At 42.0% G+C, this 24086-nt stretch overlaps 1 protein-coding gene across 24 annotated transcripts in view; it reads right to left on the bottom strand.

Moving 5' to 3' along the window:
• Positions 1–24086, bottom strand: part of MAP7 (microtubule associated protein 7) — a 176734-nt gene that overhangs the window by 44793 nt on the left and 107855 nt on the right. For all 24 annotated transcript variants that reach the window (XM_021072589.1, XM_021072649.1, XM_021072611.1 and 21 more), the window contains 2 exons: positions 20347–20448; positions 11522–11599 (listed from right to left, as the gene is read on the bottom strand). In XM_021072589.1, coding sequence (XP_020928248.1) covers positions 11522–11599; positions 20347–20448 — 180 coding nt within the window. The remainder of the gene's footprint in view (positions 1–11521; positions 11600–20346; positions 20449–24086) is intronic.

Here is a 24086-nt window from a genome sequence, read left to right as displayed (position 1 = left end):
TAACACATAAAATAGTTTAATATTTTAATAAGAATTGAAGGTTAATTTATTCTAAGAGGTTTAGTTATTTAAAATATTCCCTGTGGGAGTTCCTGTCATGGCTCAGTGATTAACGAATCTGACTAGGAACCATAAGGTTGTGGGTTCAATCCCTGGCCTCGCTCAGTGGGTTAAGGATCCGGCGTTGCCGTGAGCTGTGGTGTAGGTCACAGACACGGCTTGGATTCCGTGTTGCTGTGGCTCTGGCGTAGGCTGGCGGCTACAGCTCCTATTAGACCCCTAGCCTGGGAATCTCCATATGCCACGGGTGTGGCCCTAGAAAAGACCAAAAAAGAAAAAAAAAAAAAAAAAAAAAAAAATCCCTGTGGAGGGAGTTCCCATTGTGGCTCAGTGGAAACGAATCTGACTAGTATCCATGAAGACACAGGTTCGATTCCTGGCCTCACTCAGTGGGTTAAGAATCTGGCACTGCTGTGAGCTGTGGTGTAGGTCGCAAATGTGTCTCGGATCTGGGGTCGCTGTGTCTCTGGCATAGACCAGCGGCTACAGCTCTGATTGGACCCCTAGCCTGTGGGTGCAGCCCTAAAAAGACAAAAAAAAAAAAAAAAAAAAAAAAAAAAAACAAACCCCTGTGGATGATAGATAATATCAAAATTTTATATTTCCTTAATAACAAATGAGGCTTTTGAACACAAGAAAACAAAAATCAACAATTGCTATGGACTCAATTGTGTCTCCCACCCTATTTCATATGTTGCAGCCCTAATGCCCAACGTGGCTGTAGTTGGAGATGGGGTCCTCAGGAGGTGATCACAATTAAATGAGGTTAATTTTATATGGACTACTGTCCATATAAAAAGCAAAACCAGAGAGCTCACTTTATTTTCACGCTCAGAGGAAAGACCACATGAGAACAAAGCATTCATGTGCAAGCCAGGAAGAGAGCTCTCATCAGAAACTGAAGCCCACCAGAGCCTTGATCGTGGACTTTCTAGAACTGCAAGAAAATAAATGTCTATTCTTTAAGCCACTCAATCTATGGTAGGCTGTTATGGCAGCCTGAACAGACTAACATAACAACTCATTCAGTATTCAAATCATTAACAATCACTAATTTCATTGAGGCAGCTGTCTAAAAGAATAACATGTCCTCAAAAGGGACTGTGATGAATGTTATTTAAACTTTACTCTTGTGAAGTTATTTTCTCCTGGACTCTGAGATCACCATATAAAAATGAAAGGAAAACCCATGGTGCCCCCCGAAATACAGGACATAAACAAGTCCGTCCCATCCCTGAGCTGCTGCCACCAGGATGACACTTTGGTGACACTGTAACAGTATGTCAGTGCCGCACAAGGGGAAATCCACTATCAATTTGGACTCTATTTAGAAACACACTGACTCTTGTATGAAAAGGAGTTGGATATGAAAGAGTACTGTACTGCATAGAGCAGAAGCCCTGGCTTCAGAGGAATCCGAGGTCACCCCTACTGCTGCCACTCCCCAGTTATGTGCCACCAAGCAAGGAGTGACTTCTAGGGTCTCATTTCCTCAAACTGCTGGGGCACCATTTTCCAAAGGTTGCCAGGTGGGATCACAGTAACGTATAAAGTGCTTGGCACAATGCCATGTACACAGTAGGGTCTCAGTACACATACACAGTCATAGTGAATCTTTATGGCCAACATACTATTTCCTGTCTTACTGCTACAGAAAGAAGGCAGCTAAAGGGATGGTAGGACAGAGAATGCAGGTGGTGCACTCATGAGCTGGGCTGACTCCCCATCCCAGTCACATCCAACAATCTAGGACCAGCCTGGTCCTTCTGAACCAGCTGACCTGGGTGTGGACGGAGTACATGTTTCACCCCCAGGTGAGGGAAAGAAAAACACTCAGAGAATAGAGCGACGTTACCATGTAACCTCTGAAACACACACAGCTGTTGTTTTAGTTTCATACTAAGATGTGGAAAGATGTGAATATGTTATTGGTCACACTGGTTACCACAATAGCCAGTAAGAGTCAGAAAATGACAATCGATAATATCTGCATTTCTGGTCTTGATTCTGCCATTAATTCTATGTGACCCTGGAAAAATCAGCTAGCCCCTCTGACTTCTAAATTAGAGCGTGTACAAAATATTCTCCGAGATCTTTTTCAATTAACTCCCATGACTCAGTTGTTTCTACCTTGGAAGACATACGTGGGGTTGTAATTAGATTTCTTTTTGCTTTGATTTTGAGTGCTAAAATTTTAATCTTTATGCTTTATCTCAGTAATTACTGTGATTACTTATAATTCAAATTCATTTTCATGTTGCTATGAAAACATTATTTTTTATGCTAAATATTAATTTTTTAAAAGGAAACTAATGGCTTAACCTGGCTCATCATCTCTGGGAAGGGGGGCTGTGGAATGAAAAATTAAGAGTAGGAAATACTAGTTCATTTAATAATCAAGAAATGAGAATGAAAAGATGAACTATTAATTCAGCTCTGATTCCAAAGTTGGTACTTGCAGTTACTACACAATATTTCTTCCATATTCATAGCTGCGTGTGTAAAATGTCCACTTGAATTTCCTGGTCAGATCCATCACGCAACTTTACTCATATCTGCATATTCGTCCCTACCTTAAACCAGAACCTTCTATGTCCTGATACCAGATACACGACCTCCTGATAGTTTACAAGGTCAGACTCCTCAGGGTCATCATGCTCAATTTCTCCCTCACGGATGCTCCAACCTAACTCAACACTCTCACAACTGGCCCTATCATTTTACATCAGAATCCCTCCGATTCAGTGTCTTCTCTCTAGTCCTTTTGATACTACTGTGTTTAAGCCCTCATTCCGTTCTTACAGTCTATCTCCCTTCATATCCATCCTACATAATATTCTCAGAGACACCCTCCTCGCAAAACAAACCCGATGTCATAATGCTTCTTGAAAACCTGTTAGTTCCCCTGTTCAACTCCTTAGACTGGCCATAGCATGAGATGCATTGTTACACACTACCCCCTGCCCCCAATACCTCTTCCCACCTGGCAAACATCAACCTTCTTTCAAGTCCTAGGTCAAACACCCCTTCCTCTGAAGAGCCTCCTCTAGTGGCAAGGACAATTCCATAGCTCTCGTACTTCAGAGCCTAACTACTCTAAGTTCTTCCCCATGGAAAACAATGTCTGGGTTAGCTGATGGGTAAAGTAAGTTTGATGAATAAACAGGCTAAAGAGTTAAAGGATTGCTTCTATGCATAGTGCTTTACACTGAATCCCAGTGTGAATTCAAAGCCTTCTCAACTAGTCATTTAAACTGTTTTTCCACTCTCCTCTCATGTGAATGTTGCAGAGAATGGCCTGGTAATAAGGGTGACCTTGCAGGATACTCACAGCGTCTCCTGCCCAAGGGGCCCCCCTACTCTGCCTCTTGCCCTGGATACGATGGTAGGCTAATGGGTCTGAGGTACTAGGACAGTGGTATGCACCTGTGAAAGTGCCACACCCTGGCAATACTGTGCCAGGACTTCTTGCCTTCAGACCTCGCCTTTGAGGACTGCCTGGCCTCAGCTCAAGTAAAGGGAGTTCTGCTAAAGCGCACAAAGCAAAGGTTGTCCTTACAATCTTTTTGTTACCGCCTCACCCCGGGTCCGCTTTCACTCCTCAGGCTGCCTTACTAAGCCCCGCGCTACCAGACCAAGAGGCACAAACACCCCCCCCCCCTTGCCTCCTCCTGTGTAGCTCAGAAACTAGACTTCTCCAATCCCAGGCATCTAAGTCAGTCTCTGGAGTCACATGACCTGCCACCCTCAGCACCACTGTCATCGCGTGAGATGTCCTTAGCTCTCTGCCCTGATACCAAGCAATTTACAGGCATTAACTTCACAGCCACCTAGCAAAGCAGGCACTGCTATTAAACTTATTCATAGTAAGTGAAGAACCCTGCCTAATCTTTCACACTAAATCTGTGACAGAACTTGAATCCAAACTCTGGAAGAACTGAGTTTGACTCTGGAAGAACCATTGTGCTAGAAGGCGGGATTTGGAACACCCACCCCTGCACTCCCTGTGACTAAAGTTCCTTCTCTAGATGGGGACAAGATGGTCACCCAATGTGACAGTCCTGATCTTCTAATGTCACTCTTGGCCTCAGTCATCATCTGTTTTTCAAGACCCCTTCCTTTTCTGGCTTTAAGATCTTTGAATTGTCAGCCTTATAGACAAAGTAATCTTGGGAGAAATAAATGATGGCAGCTTAGTCACAACGATTCACTTTATGTTAAGGCTTCAGCCTCTGGGTTACCTAATCCATCCTGCAACGAGCATTTCTTCTTTCCAGTCCCGAGCCTGACTCATGATACTGCTGCTTTGGTATGTGCTGAAGTCCGTATCACTTCTGCTAACGTGTACTCAGATCCCTCAGCTGTTCTTAAACTGCCTGACAGCCTTGGGAGCTTTTGTGCACTATATTCATTAGGTGACAACTTTAGGAGACCAGATGCCATGGTTGACCATAGATCTGTGCCAGTTTTATCCAGTAGAAATGTGGATTAGAAAGACTGCTTTTCCAAAGTATTTTTTCTGTCAATAGTCTCGTCAGAACCAATTACTGCCCTATGTTTCTGTCAAAAATAATAACATGAAGTGTAAAACCAGGGACAATTTCACTTATTTATGATTCTAATCAGGGGTATGGCATCGTTAGTTGTTTACTAATTAATTTTAACTTCCTTTTAACACTTTGGAGATGAACATTCAAAACCAGACTGAAATGATGATTTATTTCTTGCCACACTCTTTTTAAGACTGCTGTCCCTGAATTGACAATGCACTGAGATTGGATGGGTGAAGAGGGAAGCAAAGCAGAAAAGCTATGGCTGGAAAGGCAATGAAGTTGCCTTTGAAATTATCTGCGAAATAATGCAAATATAATTTAATTGAAGGTCAAAATCTTTTTTATATTTTCTCATTGTTTCTAATACTGATATTATGACAGAACTCCTATATAGCTTTGAATTTACTACAAAACCCAACATGAAGGAGCTGAATGAGTGATTTGTTAAGTTTAATTTTTCTTTAGGAGCCATAGGAGTCAATCATACAATTCTTTAATAATCTTTCATGATTTAATAGACTCTCAGAAAGCTCCTTGCTGAGAACGTGACTCCATTCATGCCAATTTACCCTCAAAAAGAGAACCTTATATCTTCTTAAACACAGAAGATTATTTGTTTGCTAAACAGTCATTAGATCACCTTGCATTTTTCAACCTATTATAGGACTATTAGTTTCCTAGCATATATGAAGAACAAGCTATTTTAGGGCACAGCTATTCTATAGATTACCTTTGTATCTTTGTTCATCTGAGAAAATGCTTAATAAGAATTTCAGACTTATTTGCCTGGCCTACTTTTAACAGTGAAAGGCAGGTGTCACCTGGTAATATGGTAATGTCTAAGTAATTTGCAGTATACCTACTGCATTCATCTCTACTTACACTGAAATGCACAGACTTTATTTATTTAAATGTATGTATTCATTTACCATATAACCAACCTTTGTTAGACACTATGTGCCGTGCACTGTTCTAGGTACCAGGCTATCGAAATTAAAAGATGACCTAAGTCCTTTCTTTCATTAAGCTTATCTTTCAGTGAAAGCAGATCAACAACAAGCAAAACACGTATTTGAGCAGACATTGACAGTGATATGGAGAAAAACAGAGTGCTAGTTGTGGAGAGCTATAAATTTGATTAACTTAGAGAGAGCCTCACTGAAGAGACGGCCTTACCCAATACCTGAAGGGGGAGAGGGAATGAGCCATATGAATCTCTCAGGAGAAAGGTCCCAGGTGGAGCGCATGGCAGTGTTAATTCCAAGTTAGAAAATCGGTCTTTTTCACCTCAAGAGCCTCAGAGTTCCTGGCTCAATAGTAACCATACATTAAATATTAGCTGAATGAATATGTGAATCAAAATAGCATGAAATAGCTAAAATAAAAAAAAGGTGGTGGTCAGTATTACATGAAACTATCTGGAGTCGAGAATTTGTACGGTGGCATAAACTCTACATGCACTGATGTTTTTGAAGAGAAATTTGTAACCAGGAGCTAGTCCAAGTTCTTACAGACTGAATTACTCTGAATGGACTCCAAGGCTAGCAAATGATCAATGCCACACAAGTTTCTCAAACAGATGTCAGAATCGGCTCCCACACTTTACATTCACCTTCTTGTTCTATGTCAAGTGGAGAGTGTGCACAGCACCCATGCACTTTGCTCGTATGAGGAAGGAAAACGACTCTTCCTGTCCCTGAGAGCTGGAAATACGCCCAGCTCTGAAACTTGGGAAAACCCACCACCCGAATCTAAGGCACAGGGACTGATCTCTATTTAACAGCATCACCGTCTGTCCAGAAATGGAAACATGGATCTTGGTGACCCTGTACACATTAAAAATATGCTTCAACAGCCCACATGGCAGGAAGAAAAAGGGGTCTATTAACTATCCCATTCTTTAAGATTCTCACAGTTCCTTTCTCATGCTAGAATGTCACAATGTATACATATATATTTTTTAATCTTTTTAAGGCTGCACTGGCAGCAAATGGAAGTTCCAGGCTAGGGGTCGAATCGGAGCCATAGCTGCCAGCCTATGCCACAGCCGTAGCAACGTGGGATCCAAGCCGTGTCTGCGACCTACACCATAGCCCATGGCAACACCATTGAGCAAGGCCAGGGACTGAACCCATGTCCTCCTGGATACTAGTCAAGTTCTTTACTGCTGAACCACAACGGGAACTCCCACAATATATTTTTAAAATAAATGACATTACATAAAATAACTTACATCAACAACTCATGGCAGGCCTATACAACAAAAAGTACAACCATTGTATAACTTGCTCTTAAATGTGATAATACATAGTTAAGTATTTAGAATATGCTTGGTCCACAGTTAGTGTTCAATAAACACTATTATTATTAATGAATAATATTGATATTTAGTTAAATGCCTGAGTAAAATCAGGAAAATCAGAAAATATTTATTACGTGTCTATTTTATATGTAGTGTTGCGCCAGGTACTGGAATAAAAAGAAATTAGAGGAGTTCCCGTCGTGGCGCAGTGGTTAACGAATCCGACTAGGAACCATGAGGTTGCGGGTTCGGTCCCTGCCCTTGCTCAGTGGGTTAACGATCCGGCGTTGCCATGAGCTGTGGTGTAGGTTGCAGACGCAGCTCGGATCCCTCGTTGCTGTGGCTCTGGCGTAGGCCGGCGGCTACAGCTCTGATTTGACCCCTAGCCTGGGAATCTCCATATGCCAGGGGAGCAGCCCTAGAAAAGGGAAAAAGACCAAAAAAAAAAAAAGAAGAAAAGAAAAAGTTCAGCAGTGTATAAAACAGCACTAGACTGTGAGCTAAAATGAGATACTTATGCAAGATACAGAGTAAGAAAATGCGAGAATGCGAGCGTTTCCGAAGGGGAAAGATCATGAAAACCAGGAAGGCTTCAAAACGAAGGACTGGTACTAACTGTGATAGAGGTGAAGGAATGAAGTACAGCTGTGAGATAGTTTTGGGCAACTAAAATCTCAATGTACTAAGGTCTGGACTAGGATGAGAGCAGAGGCAGCAAATTTGAAGACATGGATCTGAGACTCATGTTGAAGATAAAGGTCTGCTGGTCTTGCAGCTAAATGGCCTTAGGGATAGAGAGTGCAGCAACTTCCACCTACATACCAGGCTAGAAAGAGCTGAAGCCCCAGCGAGAGGACTAGGCTGAGTCCAGACTGACCCCTGGTACCTGTAAGTAGCTCAATAGGGCAGGGTGGAGACTACGCAGAGCACCACACTGGGCCACCAAGGAAGAGAGAACGTTTTATTCTGCAACCAACAGTTAAGACTGGTGGTCACAAAGATGCCAGTGCCTCTCACAGCAGCAGAAAGTATCAAAGATAACTGAGAGATAGTTTGGGGGGCTGGTGGGCAGAAAAATATTAGTGAAATTGGGGCATAGAAATTACTCAGATGAGTTTTCTGGAATGAAAGTGGATGGACAGTTTAAATTGCACAGAAGCTGAGCTTTAGATAGTAGGAAAGCATCTACTGCCTTATGAGTAAGTTGGAAATGTGAAACCCATATTATCAAAAAGGAGAAACCGTGAGAACAGATAACAATTCTCCTCACCCACCTCAGGAAAAATAAAATTAAAGCTTAGAAAATGGATGGCAGAAAAAAAAAACAAAAACATGTGGAAGTCATGAGAAAGAAAGTTGAAGGAATGGCCTGACCTGAATAGAATTGAATGAAATAGAGTGGTTGAGGAGATTTCTTCATGTGGAAAGCTTTTAAGGCGGAAAAATAAAGCTTTTAGAGTACATATGCTCAAGGAAATGAACAGAATAGTCCCATACTTAAAGAATTATGCCTGATTTTATGTGATAAACTGAAGGATAATGTAGAAAGAGCAGGCCACAGAACATAATCCCACCTTAAGCATTATAGCATGACTCAGAGATTTAACCCACAGAAAGTTATTCATAAATCCTCCCTGTTTGCAAAACAATACAAACAAGACATGCCACCAAAAACAAAGACCTTTATTCTTCTCTTTACCTGGTTTTTTAGAATGTAGATTGGAAAAAAAAAAAAAAAACCTTTAATGATTTCAATATTAATTTCAACTTACATCCAATGTGAATAATCAACCTCACTGGCCAATCACTTTAAACATTGCTTTGTTGGAATTTCTGGAAGGTTCTTTTTTTTTTTACTTGGAAAGCTTTAAAATTTGAAAGCTTGGTAATAGTTGATATTATCAACTGCTTTTGCGTTTTCACAAAGCACACCCCAAAGATCTGCTATTAAGTGAAAGCCTGCCTCCCTGCCCTTTATTTATTTATTTATTTTTTAACTATTCCACTGTCATCATAGCTTCTGCAGAGCTATGAGTAGTTTATCAGGTGCCCTTTGATTTTCTTTTAGAACTAAAATTTTTTTAGAAATGACCCTATGTATTCTAGGGCACAGCTTAAATCAGACGCTTAGATTTTAGATGACTATTTTATAAATGTATGTGAGCATTTGCATGTATGTTTGTATATTTATGAAGATTAGTTTCTAATGACAGCTTAAGTGGAAATAAGCAAAATGATAGTGGTTTAAAATTTTAAAAGAAAATGCAATTAATGCAGAAAGAATAAAACAAGTAAAATAAAATGTAAATAAAATGGATTTCATAAAAAGGATGACTTTCAACAATAAGAGCAAAGCTGTGACAACAGGCTGATACTATAATCTGAACATTACTTTGATTCACAGAATATTCTGATGAGCCTATCACGTTACCAAATGACCTTTTCCCACCTGTCCTTGCCTCTCTGCTCTACAGTCCCTACCTCTTCTAGCTTCCCGGATGACTGTCTTTGTCCTCTAGCTGGAAGCTCAGGTGACACCTGACACCCACACCCCCCCAGGCTGGGTCAGGTGCTTCTTTGGGTGCTCAATGCCCCACAGGCACACCCCTTCCATATCACCCTCTGTTAGAACTGCAGTGTGTTTATCTGAATCCTTTCCTCCCACCAGACTACCCCTGGAGGGCTGGGTCTCAAACTCTGTTCTTCTTTTAAACACAGTAACAGCAGGTAGAGTTTTGAAGTACCTAAATTAAAGAGCCATGTGCTACATCATCAATAAGAATTAAAATAATGGGCTACATATTAAGGAAAAAGTCCAACTACTCAACACAGGAAGCTAGGGAGAATTTGCAGGCTGAGACCTACATAAACTTTATAAGATGGGAGATCATTTTTGTGTGACCAGCATGTTCATACTTTCCACCAAAAAAACCTCCCCAATGTTTCTTGGATTTGAAAGACAAAGAAACTCAAATGGAAAGGTAGGAGTTAAAGTATAAAAGGTGATTCATGAGGTGATTTAAATCATAAAAGAGTGGTCTCCTGACCTTGCGCAGCTACTTTCACTCAGGCGGATGTGAATCCACGTTGCAACACTAGGAGTGCATTTAATAGTGTGAAACCTGACCCGACAGGGATGGGGTGGAGAGGGGAGTGGACACAAGTGCTAATCCTTGTTTGGACCCAAAACCGCAGTGTAAATACCAGCCACCTCAGAACAGCAGCCTGCTGCTTCCCACTGCTCATCTGGAGCCTCTTCCTGCTTCAGGAGCTCTCCTTTTTCTCTCAGTTCAATCCACTTGTCACACCGACCTTGACTGGGGAGCAGTGGGCACAGTTCACAGAAGGAAGATCTCCAGACCGCACAGCATTGCAAGAAAAGAGGGAGCCCTCACGGCCACAGGCAGCCCTGCTCTCCAGAAACCTGCCAGCCCGAGGGAGACCTGCCAGAGGCAGGAACTTCAAGCCTGGGTACAACCTCTAAGCACAGAAAAACTTACTGTTTACTTCCAACAAGTCATTGAAATTTGTGTTGAAAAAAACCTTGGCAGCCAAAGAAATGACCTCATGTGACCGTGACGGCAAGGGAGAGAAAGAGGCCTGTGTTTCAAGAATGTAAATAGTCAACAGACTTTTGAAAACCAGCTTCCAGGGAATTTCACAAATTTGGGTTCTTCAATACTAATAATCAGAGGTGGAAATATGGGGCTGGGTGCTCCAACTAAAACATGAACTCTTACAAAATGCAAGAGAACTTTAGAAAAGTTTTGGGTCATCCACCGGAAAAACTGTGACAACCTAAATCAGCCCTGGTTTTAAAATACGCAGATACTCTGCAAACACTGAGACATGCCGACCAGACAGTTCATCTTTGCAAGGCACATAAAGAGAGTATCCTGTTTTTAGCAACTTTGCATAAATGGACGTCAAAGTCAAGGAGGAGCTGGCACCCACATCCTTGCTCAGTGTTCTAGAAGACAAGGACTGCTGAGTGCTTGAATCTTGGCTTCCTGGCAAACTAGTCCCATGACCCGGCTCTCTAGGTGATTAAGGGGCAAATACTGCAGTGGCTAGCCTTCTGCAAGAGCCTTAGGTAACAAAAGAAAAATCAGACACCTCAGCACTAGGTCTTGTGTTTTTCCTGGCAGCATCTGTCTATAAATTCAACAGCAGCATTATTTTACCACGGAAAGCAGTGAGTGCCCTAGCAGTGCACAGTCTCATAACTGCTGACATAAAAGAACCATCTGCCTCTTCCCCTGGTATTTTTTAAATGAAAGGTAAGGTGAGCCATTGTGTCATACACATACACACACTCCCACCACTGCCACATTAAACTGCCATGATTGTGCAAGAAATGAAAATGACCCTAATCCTGGGCCAGACTTTATTCTTGCCTAAAATTTAATTCTATGTGTATCTCAATCACATGCTAAATTGTTTCCTAACCCATCTGCAAAACTCCTAACAGCCTGCTAGAGAGCACGGTTATTAGCGTGATGTCCATTTGCTCAATGCTAAGTGTCCATTATCCTAGAGGGGGGAAAAAAACAGGTAACATTTCAATAACGGGGTCCCTGAAAGGTCCAATAAGGGCTGGGGTTACCTAGCTGCTTCTCCCGCTCCTCACGCCGCTCCCGGGCCAGCCGCTGTCGGTCATCAACTCGCAGCACGGGTGGAGGGTCTAAAAAAGAGATTTAAAAAAAAAAAAAAAAAAAATGAGAAGAGAAGCAGACTAAGAAATGATACACTCTGATAAATATCTTTTTGACCAATGAATCTGACGAATGAAATATTACCATGTCTTAAGTATATATAGTAACTACAATTAGTACACATGTTTATATTTACAGTGATAGGCTTTATTAAAAATTTCCTGAGAATTTTCAAGTATTTTCTTCTATTTAAAAATATTTTCAGGAGTTCCTGTCAAGGCTCAGTGGAAATGAATTTGACTAGTATCCCTGAGGATGCAGGTTCGATCCCTGGCCTTGCTCAATGGGGTAAGGATCCAGCATGCCATGAGCTGTGGGGTAGATTGGAGACGTGGCTCGAATCTGGTGTTGCTGTGGCTGTGGTGTAGGCTGATAGCTACAGCTCTGATTCCATCTCTAGCCTGGGAACCTCCATACGCTGTGGCTACAGCCCTAAAAAGACAAAAAAAAAAAAAAAAAAAGAAAATTTTATAAGAGGTGAGATCCCAGAGTTCTCTCTCATCACAAGGGAAAAACCTATTTTCTCTTTTTCTTTTGGTATCTATATAAGATGATGGAATGTTAACTAAAAGAACTGTGGTAAACATTTCACAACATAAATTATTATACTATGCACCTTAAATACACAGTTTAATTGATGTTCTACGTCACTTATATCTCAAGGGCACAAAAAGAAAAAAGACAGACAGCCCCACCACCAATTTATGTAAAAAACATCAACTATAGCCTTTCCTTTATTTTCATTGAAAAGTATATATGAAGTTTTGTGACCCTAAGCTACTGAACTTGTTTTTATGCTTTAAACAATCTTTTCCTTAACAGCAGATCGACTCCCAAGTGAATTTATACTGAGGTGCCAGCTAGAAGTGAAGAGCCCAGCTCTGGAGTTAGGCGTGAGATCACTTCCTGTCCGTCACTGGCTCACTATGTACACGTGGCTGGGTTCCTTGCCCACTTAGTCTCAAGCTGTGATGCAGGTTTCCTGGGTTTTTACGTCTTACCTATGAGGATAAAATAGAGCTTATCTTACATCATTGCAAGGATTAAATAAAATAATGCTTGTAACAGTTGGTGCCATGCCTACCACTAACACTTGGTAAATCTCAGGAAATTCATTCATCGACTGAACACACTGAAAACATCTACTAGGCACCAGGCAGTGTTTTACATGCTGAAGAGAGAGCGGTTAACAAAAAACACAGAAATCTATGCCCAAGTGGGGTTTGCTTATGGAAAATATGACAGACATGATAAATACATAAAATACAGAGAATGAAAAAAGGAAAAATATATACGATGTTAGATTGTGATAAATGCTAAGGAGACAACAAAAGGGATTGTGAAATGGCGGGAAGGGGAGGTGTGACAGTTTGGACAGGTGCCAAGGAGGGAAGTCTAACTGTGAGGGTAGCTTTCATGTGTAAACACCTGACAGAAGTCAGGGAGCTACTGTGCAAATATTCCAAGAGATGAAAAGCAAGTGCAGAAAAGGTCCTGAACTGGTGAGTAGCTGAGGTGTTGGAGAGAATACTAGGAAGATCTGAGCCACTGGAGCAGAGTGAGATTAGTGATGGGCCTGGGGTTGGAGCAAGGACTCTGGGTTATGCACTGAGTGAGATACCGCTTCGGGATCTCCAGCAGAGGGCTGCACTCTGCCTGTTACTCTATAAAATGAAAAGCAAAATAATAATGGTGCCGAAGATATCAATCAGGTTTCTTTTCTTTGCTACTAAATTGACGCCACAATTTGAAGATCTCATATTAAAAATAGAAACTGACTGGAATAATACTTGAGAGACAACAGGATAGTGTTTCATCAACAAATTTAAAGGCCTTGCATCCCAAATGCCTATTACATGTTGTAGAATTGGTACATTTAAGGGAAATAAAAACTGCATAAAGCCCATAAGGAGCTGCATCAACCTGGCCATGTGCATCATGGGCAGGACCAGGCGATGATACCTTATGCTTTTTCTTTGCTTTAAGGTATTTTTTTTTTAAATTGATAATAAGAACCCCTCACTAACTCATACTCATTATGGTAATTATTTCCCAGATTTACTAATCATTCATGAGATTTCTCACACACACACACACACACACACATATGTATGTGATATACACAATGCCAGGTCGTTGACCCAGTGCACCACAAGAGAACTCCTCAAATCTTTTTTACATAGAAAATTATGTTCTCTGGTCTCAAAAGGTTTTCTTCTGAAACCAGAAAAGGGATACTGATAAAAATTATCTTTAGGAGTTCCCACTGTGGCTCAGCAGTTAAGAACCTGACATAGTCTCCCTGAGGATGTGGGTTTGATCCCTGGCCTCATTCAGTGGGTTAAGGATCTGGCATTGCTGCAAGCTGCAGTGGAGGTCACAGATGCAGCTCAGATCCTGCACTGCTGTGGCGTAGGCCAGCAGCTGCAGCTCTGATGTGACCCTGGGAACTTCCAAATGCTTCAGGGGCAGCCATAGAAAGAAAAAAAATTAGTTTTAAAGAGGTTTTTCAGAAAGGAAAAAATACAATTGAATCGTTCCAAGTATATAGTGAATTTTCTACAATTCTTTGTCTCTCATTTCTACTCTCACATCACTTTTCCCAGGAATAAAATGAAGCTATAGAAAATATTTTGACATCATGAACATTTCACATTGTTTCCCAGTAGATCTAACATTGTTAGAAGAGAATTAAGTTACATATTCTCAGAAGGCAAACTTTTAAGAGAAACAGGGTTTTGGTGGAGGTGACTCTATAGCTGCGCACCGCATCCAGCCTCCCACTGGGGATGACTGAAGGGCAGGAGAACCGGCCAACCAGGGTACTGCTAAGAGCAAGAGCACCAGCTGGTAACATCCTGTCTGTGGCGACATGTGTAAACCTGGACTGTCCCACAAAAACCGGAACTAAAGAGGGACCCTCGAAGAGCGAGAAAAGCAACTTGCGTGGACAAAGGTTTTTTAAGAACTCACTAGACCTTGACTTCCAGCTGAATAATTGCTGTTTATACAATAAATTACTTCTTCTGGGCCTGGCACTTTCGTGTACCTTATCACTTTCTTCTTCACAATAATCCTATGAGTTGGCCAAGCACCTAGTCATTCAAGAGTCATTACGCCTGTTTTCCAAATGAGAAAAACCGAGGGAAATAAACATATGTGACTAAGGAAGATGGCGCAGTTGGGTGTCAGGGCTAGGGCTTAAAATCACATCTTCAACTCAGTCCTGTCCCCTCTTTTCACAGCTTGGCACCTACAGAGTCCTCGGAATGGCATTAGAGAGCAATCAGAGAAAGGCTGGAAGACTGCACATCTCGCTTTCCTCTGTGAGAGAAATTTACTTATAATAAAGTAGAATGCAGTTTTAGCGGCTTTTTTTTTTTTTTTTTTTTGGGTCTTTTTGCCTTTTTCTAGGGCTGCTTCCCGCAGCATATGGAGGGTCCCAGGCTAGGTAGACCCCTAATTAGAGCTGTAGCCACCAGCCTACGTCACAGCCACGGCCACATGGGATCCGAGTCTGCGACCTACACCACAGCTCACGGCAATGCCGGATCCTTAACCCTCTGAGCAAGGCCAGGGATAGAACCCTCAACCTCATGGTTCCTAGTTGGATTCATTAACCACTGCGCCACGGCGTGAATTCCAGTGGCTTTTTTTAAATTAAAGACTTGTGTTGGGGGATGGCAGAGGGATAAGAATTAATTAAAAGAGTCTTGTTTTGTTTTGTGTTTGTTTGGTGGCCGCACCCGTAGTTGTGAGCAGCAATTCTGGATCCTTAACAACTTGCGCTGGGCTAGAGATCGAACCCATGCCTCTGCAGCAACCTGAGCCGCTGCAGTTGGATTCTTAACCCACTGTGCCACAGCAGGCACTCCAAGAGGGATTTCTAATAAATGTGTGTTTCTTTTTCTGTTAGGTACATACACTGTACCTTATAAAAAATAGTGGCAATTTTCTCTTCTAATGAGGTCAAACTTAATCATGCTGAGGCAGCCGATGGAATTCTTAGGAACCATCTCACACTCCTTTGACAAGTGAGTAACATATCTGTAACTTTACAAAGTGTCTCTCTTGGACTAGATTCTCCGATTCGGAGCTAAGAGTACCCATTCTTCCTGGATGACACCAGACAGGGTGTGCCCATACTGACGAGCACCACGAGGGCCTTCCATTCCGTGTTTTAAACCTAAAATGTTACCAATGTGAATGTGAATAGCTGCTTTCTAAACCTGAGATGTTTTAGAGCTCAGGTATCAGAAAGTAAAGGAGGGAGGGAAGGAAACAAAAAATTTACCTGGTTAAAAAGGGCCCTTTTTCAGTCAGTCGGGAAACTCATATCTGGTTAGGGTAATACTCAAAATATCCCAAATACAGCAAGTACTTTGCTTTTTCCATGCTAGAGTATGAAAATCAATAAACTGCTTTCAATAGACATTTCCATGACTCGTCTCCCATAAAATCAAAAGGTTTTACTTAAGCCACTAACTCCAACATGGAGCCTCTTATATACTCTTTTCAGAGATACTCGGGAAAATGACATGGTGGTTTAAAAAATACGAGTCTGTTATTTACCTTTGCTTATGTGTGTATATAATAAGGCAGACACAAGGATACTTAAAGGACACAACCTGAAATGAACTATCTCCTTGTTGAACTTGACTCTGGCAACACAAATCAAATGGCTCTATAAAGAGATGGCCAATTGGAGTGGAGAAAATTGTCCAGCCTCTGTGCTTTCTACGCACATGCATCTCGCTTCTCACACTGGAAATGCTGGGTTAGAATGATCTATTCATACACTGATTTACTCCACCATACTGTCAGCTAGCGGGAAGGAATCATGTCTCTTGACAATACTTCCCTAGAACCTATACAGTGCTAACACCAGATGAATAAATAAGTTATTGGGATATAACAGTATATATTGCACAGTAAAGAATGGCAGGAATTAGAAGTGATGGTTGATGGGAAAAAGACTCCAAACCATTTAACTCTGTTCAGTACTCATGGTAAAAGAAATGGGATTTTCATGCTAAAGAGCTCCTACTTCCACAAGGATTCTCGGTGGAGTGTAAGGTCAAAAGTCCATGAGAATAAGCTTGGTGAGGACAGGGAGCTTGTTGATTTGCTCATAAAGAATTTCATACAGTCTCAGGTATAGGACAACCACTCAATAAACATTTAGATGGTGTCGGGCTTTGGGTGGATAGATAGATAAATGAGTGAAAACGCAAATTAAATGGGGAAATTTCAGGCTGCAAATTAAAACTCAGCTGAAACAACACATCACTTGTCACTAATGGTTACTCACGCAATACTAGCAATAGTACTTGTTATTCATCTTCTAAATGGCAAGCTGGATTTATATGTTCTGTTTGAGACTTGGGGGGGGGGAAAGCCCCACAAAACTAGGTACAATAAGGAATGTTTTCTATGAGGTTGGATACAGTTATTTCCATCTTTATTCTTACTGATTCACTACCCTTTTTATTTATTTATTTTTGATTCACTGTTCTTGAGTGACTTTGGCCTTGGATGCAGCATGAAGTAAACTTCCAAGAAACCTCATGGCTATCTTTAGTGTTGTATTTGAGTTAATTTTTCTTACTTGTGTACCAATCATTTTTGGTTTGCAGTTATTCTGAAGTTTTGATATAAGGGTATGTGTGTGTGTATATATATATGTGCGTGTGTGTGTGTGTGTGTGTGTGTGTGTGTGTGTGTGAGAGATTGTTTTAGGTTGGTGGTCTCTTGGAGTTCTTGTCGTGGCGCAGTGGTTAATGAATCTGACTAGGAACCATGAGGTTGCGGGTTCGGTCCCTGCCCTTGCTCAGTGGGTCAAGGATCTGGCGTTGCCGCGAGCTGTGGTGTAGCTTGCAGACGCGGCTCGGATCCCGCGATGCTGTGGCTCTGGCGTAGGCTGGAGGCTACAGCTCCAATTAGACCCCTAGCCTGGGAACCTTCACATGCCACAGGAGCGGCCCTAAAAAAGGCAAAAGGCAAAAAAAAAACCCAACAAAAGTTGTTGGTCTCTTAATTGCAAGTTCATCTCCAGTGTCCTACGTTTGTACCCACCTCTTCTCACGATTTCTGATTTTGGTGGCGTAATTGTGCATGGATGATTTTGTATCTTTACTGTAATATACCTTTACTGGTCATTGGTGGTATTTTTGTTTCCTGTTGCAGCCTTTTCTTTTCTGCCTAGGGAAGTTCCTTTGGTATTTGTTGTAAAGCTGGTTTCACGTTGCTGAATTCTCTTAGCTTTTGCTTGTCTGTGAAGCTTTTGATTTCTTCAAATCTGAATGAGAGCCTTGATGGGTAGAGTAATCTTGGTTGGAGGCTTTTTCCTATCACGTTTAATATATCATGCCACTCCCTTCTGGCCTGCAGAGCTTCTGCTAAAAAATCTGCCAATAACCTTATTGGGGTTCCCTTGTATGTTATTTCTTTTCCCTAGCTGCTTTCAATATTTTCTCTTCGTCTTTAATTTTGGTCAGTTTGATGAATATGTGTCTCAGTGTATTCCTCCTTGGGTTTATTTTATATGGTACTTGTTGCACTTCCTGGATTTGAGTGACTGGTTCCTTTCCCATGTGAGGGAAGTTTTCGGCTATTATCTCTTGGAATATTTTTTCTGTCCCCTTCTCTCTCTTTTCTCCTTCTGGCACCCCTATAATACGGATGTTGGTGCATTTAACGTTGTCCCAGAGCTCTCTGAGACTCTCTTCATTTGTTTTCAATCTTTTTTTCTCTTTTCTGTTCTGCACCTGTAATTTCCACTAATCTGTCCACTACCTTGCTTATTCATCCTGCCTCCTGTATTCTGCTGTTGGCTGCTTCTAATGAATTTATTTCAGTTATTTCGTATCTCTTCTTGTTTAAGTTTTATATCTTGTATCTCTTTGGTCAGTGTTCCCTGTAAGTTATCCATCTTTGCCTGCAGTTTATTTCCAATGTCTTGCATCATCTGCAGTATCAATAGTCTAAAGTCTTTCTCCTGGAGGCTGAGAATCTCCTGATCACTTAGCTGTTTTTTTCTGGGGGTTTTTCTTTCTCCCTCATCTGAGTTATAGTTCTCTGTCTTTTCATTTTTATAGGTTTTTGGTGTGGTGACCTTTTTACAGATAATAGAGTTGTAGCCTCTCTTACTTCTGGTGTCTGACCCCCTGGTGGCTGAAGTTGGTATAGGGGCTGCTGTAGGCTTCCTGATGGGAGGGACTGATGCCTGCCCACTGGTAGGTGGAGCTGATTTCTATCCCTCTGGTGGGTGGGGCTTTGTCTCTAGGTGAGATTAGAGGCAGCTGTATGCCTGGGAGCTCTTTAGGCAGCCTCTTTACTGATGGGCGGGGCTGTGATCCCACCTGGATTGTTGTTTGGCCTGGGACTTCTCAGCACTGATGGGCAGGGCCAGATTTTGCCCAAATGGCCACCTCCAGAGAAAGGCACGCTGATGAATATTCCCAAGAGCTTTGCTTCCAATGTCCTTCCCCCACAACAAGCCACATTCACCCGTTTTCCAGGAGGTCCTCCAAGAACTGCAGTCAGGTCCAACCCAGATTCCTATGGAGACTTTGCTTTTGCCCTGGGACCCAGTGCCCGTGCAAAGTCTGTGTGTGCCTTTTAAGAATGGGGTCTCCGTTTCCCCCAGTCCTGTGGAGCTCCTGCTTACAAGCCCCACTGCCTTCAATGCCAGATGCTCCAGGGGCTCTTTCTTCCAATGCCAGATCCCCACACATGGGAGTTCGATGTGGGGCTCAAAACTCTCACTCCTGTATATGAGTCTCTGTGAACCAGTTACTTTCCAGTCTGTGGGGCTTCCCACCTGGGAGGTATGGGGTTGCTTATACTGTGTATTTGCCCCTCCTACCTCTTGATATGGCCTCCTCTTTGTCTTCTGGAGTAGGATATCTTTTTGAAAGTTTCTGGTCCATTTGGTTGAAGACTGTTCAGCATTTAGTTTTAAATTTTTTTGTTTTTAGGAGAGAAGTTGAGCTCCAGTCCTTCTATTCCACCATCTTAATCCCTAATTGTCCAGGAAACCTCATGGGATGTTCAGTTTGCCTTTACTCTCATTTGACTGCTCATCATCATATTGTATATTGATTGGTCTCTTCCAAGGACCACACAATGGCTGTTGGGTACCTGGAAGGAGCTGCATTGTCTATTCAACTGTTTGTACTGTGTTTACAGCGTGTTTGCTTCTTTGTATCACTGAGTGGAACAGACCGTGAATCACAGGCTATTAAATGAAATTACTGTGTAGGTGTACAATCCTTGCAGGGAAGGAGAACAAACACATAATTTTATACCAGCTTTGCTGTGTGTAATGACTTCTTAAAGAGGTTTTTGAAAAGGTCACAAAAGAGATAGGCAATAATGCTGGGCATACGAGTACAAAAAATGGTGTCATATCTGTCATTTCAGACAGAATGGAAAAATTACCTCTTATACACTGCTTGATAGTAAACAGCACATCCACATATACCACCTCATCGACTGTCAAAATGATTCTGAGAGGTAAGTAGGGCAGAACTTTGAATCACCATTTTAAAGAGAGAAAATCAAGATGTAAGAGGTTCTCTGACTTTAAATCACGTGAGTCAGACAGAGTGTGTGTTTTGGTGGCAGGGCTGAAACCAAGCTCTCTGAAATTCCAGCAGGCCTAAGACCTCTGGGATAACCTTCCTTTTTCCAGAGCAAAGGCAATGCATAGTACCTGGTTTACTTCCTGAGTGGTTGCTATTTTGTCCTGAAATAGCAGAGGAGGACCGGTTGGAGGGAGCGATTTTCTTATCTTGCACTTTGTTGCCATCAGGCGCTATACAAATGAGACAAAGAGAAAAGACATACTTAGTTTCTTAAAATTTATTCAGTCAACATTCATTGTTAGCCGTTGTATCAAGTATTAGGCAAGATTCAGGAAACACCAATATTAAGTTCAATCCCTGCCCTTAAGGAGCATACTATTCAGTGGGAAGGAGACCCCAGAAACAATGGCCTCAGCTCAAGTGACCAGTCCTACAGCAGTGGTGTCTTCAGGGTCCATGAACAGGCCAGCAGTTCTCAGCTGTCAGTTCATACATAAAGCAACCATGAGGAAGTATGGTTGGAACTTAAGAGTCTCTGATCTTTGTTCTTAGAAAATTCTACATTAGGAACCAAAAAATTCCAAGAATATAATGCAGAAGGTCACTGAAAGGAAATGAGGGGATATAATTTACTAGGATTTTGGAAAAGCCTTTAGCAAATATTCAATAACAAAGACTATTCAAGAGACTAAGTGAAATGTATTCTGGGAAAGGAATAAAGAGCAGAAATATCAGTCAATTCTCTGGTTCTAAAAAGTATAGGGTTCTCCAGGACCAGGTAAGTTGGGTTTTTTTTGGTTTTTTTGTTTGTTTTTTGTTTTTTTTAGGGCCACACCCACAGCACATGGAGGTTTCCAGGCTAGGGGTCAAATCAGAGCTATGGCTGCTGACCTACACCACAGCCACAGCCACATCAGATCCGAGCTGTGTCTGCAACCTACACCACAGCTCACAGCAACCCACTGAGCGAGGCCAGGGATCGAACCGCTGTGCCATGACAGGAACTCCATGTATCACTTCATTTAATGTTATTTTCAAAAGATTATTTAAAACATACTTGCTACTTCTCAGATATCATGTAAAAAACCAAACCCTGATTGCCCCTGCCTCCTACCCTTTGCCTTAAAACCTGTTCCACCCACAGTCTCAGGTAATGCCAGTCTCAAGCAGAAGACACCCAGAGCCTCGGAGTCATTTTCGACCTCTCTCCTCCCAAAATCTGATCCACTAGTTAGTTGTTCCAGCTCTACCTTATGAAACATCCTCTCTACCAGTGCCTTTCTGGTCATCTTTTCCCTGTGTGGCTGCAGTATCTTTTTTTTCTTTTTTTTTAAATGGCCTCACCCATAGCATGTGGAAGTTCCTGGACCAGGGACTGAATCCAAGCCGCAGCTGCAATCTATGCTGCAGCTGCAGCAACGCCAAATCCTTTAGCCCATTGCACCAGGCTGGTGACTGAACCCGCACTTCTTCAGTGACGTGAGCTGCTGCCGTCCTATTCTTAACCCATGGCACCACAGTGGGAACTCCTCTTAACCAGTCTACCTGATTCAACCACTGATCCTCCTCAGGCAAATCTCATCTCAGCAGCCAGAGTGATCCCATTAAATCATAAGTCACGTCATTCCCCATTCCCTGCTCCAAGTTTTTCTTTTTCTTTTTCTTTTTTTTTTTTTTTTGTCTTTTTATCTTTTTAGGGCCACACCCACGGCACATGGAGGTTCCCAGGATAGCGGCTGAATTGGAGCTGTAGCTGCCGGCCTACACCACAGCCACAGCCATGTGGGATCCGAGCCGCGTCTGTGACCTACACTACAGCTCATGGCAACGCTAGATCCTTACCCCACTGAGCGAGGCCAGGGATCGAACCCGCAACCTCATGGTTCCTAGTCGGATCAGTTTCTGCTGCACCATGATGGGAACTCCCTCAGCTCCAAGTTCTCTTACAGCTGCCATCCCACTCAGTAAAATTCAATAACCTTGGGCAGTCCCTATAGTGGTGGTTATGGATCTGGTGGTGGAAGTGGTGGATATAGTAGCAAAAGGTTCTAAACACTCAGCAGAAAAGGGCTCCAGTTCTCAGCAGGAGAGAGCATCAGGTATTGTCAGGAAAAAGCTGACTTTCCATCAGTCAGCCTAAATGCATTGGAGGAACTGTAAAAATCTGCCACGGAAGGAACAATGATCTATAGTTAGAAAAGTTATGCAGTTTAAACAGGAAACCCCTCTTGTTCAAGGCAGTCAAAGCCACAGTTTGCAAAAAGTGCAGCTATTGATGAACAGAATGCAGTGTCAATTAGATGTACACTCCTGAGGTCTTTCATCTGTTGTAGCTTTTTCTTTGTACTACATCAGGTATATTGCCCTGTAAATTGTAGTAGTAGTACCAGGACTAAAAGATTAAGAAATTTAAAAGGGTAACATTCATGGTCTGTCCATGGCATGCAAGGTACTATATGGTTAGGCCTTTACCTTGTACCCCTTTCCCTCTTAATTACTCTGCTCAGATCTTACTTAGTCCACCTCAGAGCTTGGCCTGTACCTGAAATGTTCTTCTCCCAGATGTCAACACAGGTCTCCCCTTCACTTCCACTGGCTCTCTGCTCAAATGTGACATTAGAGTCCTCTCAACCTATTGAAAATTTCATCCCCACCACTCCCCGCTCTGAGGAGCTCTTATCCCCCGACATAGCACATATTATCTCTTCTAACAGGCTGAGGGAAACAGATAATAACTAGAAAGTAAGACTCATTTGTTCAAGGTTTTCCAGCCTAAAAGGTGTGATAGTAATTATGCTTCAGGAACGCTAAATTTAAAAATGGTACATAAGATGTCCTAAAAAAAAAGTCACTAAATTTACTAATTTATCTTTTTTTTTTTTTTCCTAGGGCCACACCCGTGGCATATGGAGGTTCCCAGGCTAGGGGTCTAATCAGAGCTGTAGCTGCCGGCCTACGCCAGAGCCACAGCAACACGGGATCCGAGCTACGTCTGCAACCTACACCACAGCTCATGGCAATGCCAGATCCTTAACCCAGTGAACAAGGACCAGGGATCGAACTTGCAACCTCATGGTTCTTAGTCTGATTCATTAACCACTGAGCCACGATGGGAACTCTGATTTATCTTTGTCCTCTGAATGAAGAATATACCAAATTTGTACAGCTCTCTCTCAATTACATGTAGTATTAGCTAGCATAGAAAACCAGACTAAATACTAGAAAGGATCTTATCACTATTTTTAATTGCCCAATTTCAAACAGTTTGTTGGCTTTAAATAACAGGGTCAAACATGAACACTGACTGCTCTAACACATGCTCTCATCTCACTTGCCACAAACAAGTTGCTAGTTATTACCACGTGGCGGGTAAAGTTCACACTAGTTACTATTGGCCTATTGCTCACAACTTTAGAGGCAGCCCTTAAAGACCCAAAATTGACAACTGGAACCACTGGTGCTTACTATGGATAGAACAACTATCCATGTATCCTGCAAGGAAGTCTTCCTAAAACTGCTCATAAAGAAGTTAATACTTATGAAAGGTAACCAGAAAGTATCACACAGATTTGCAATACTTTATACACTTTATTATATAGTCACCCCCAGTACACAGCATGTAAAGCCTTGATTAGTAAGCTGTTTAAGGGGTCTTCTCTTTTTAGTTAACTGAAAGATAATTAGGACCACTTGTTTAGAATATATTTCAAGTCTATTCATTTTTTTCTTGCCTTGTTATGTTTGACATAATTTAATCTGTCTCCAGTGACTATCTGCCATGCCCCCAGGTCCAGAAAACAGACATCAATCCTAGCTGAATATTACGCTACAGCAGACGGTGGAGGAGATTAAAAACACATGTTCGGTG

The sequence above is a fragment of the Sus scrofa genome, chromosome 1, assembly GCF_000003025.6.
Source record: "Sus scrofa isolate TJ Tabasco breed Duroc chromosome 1, Sscrofa11.1, whole genome shotgun sequence".
Lineage (NCBI taxonomy): Eukaryota > Metazoa > Chordata > Mammalia > Artiodactyla > Suidae > Sus > Sus scrofa.
Note: the sequence above shows the minus strand (reverse complement) of the source record. Positions and strands in the feature narration are given on the sequence as shown.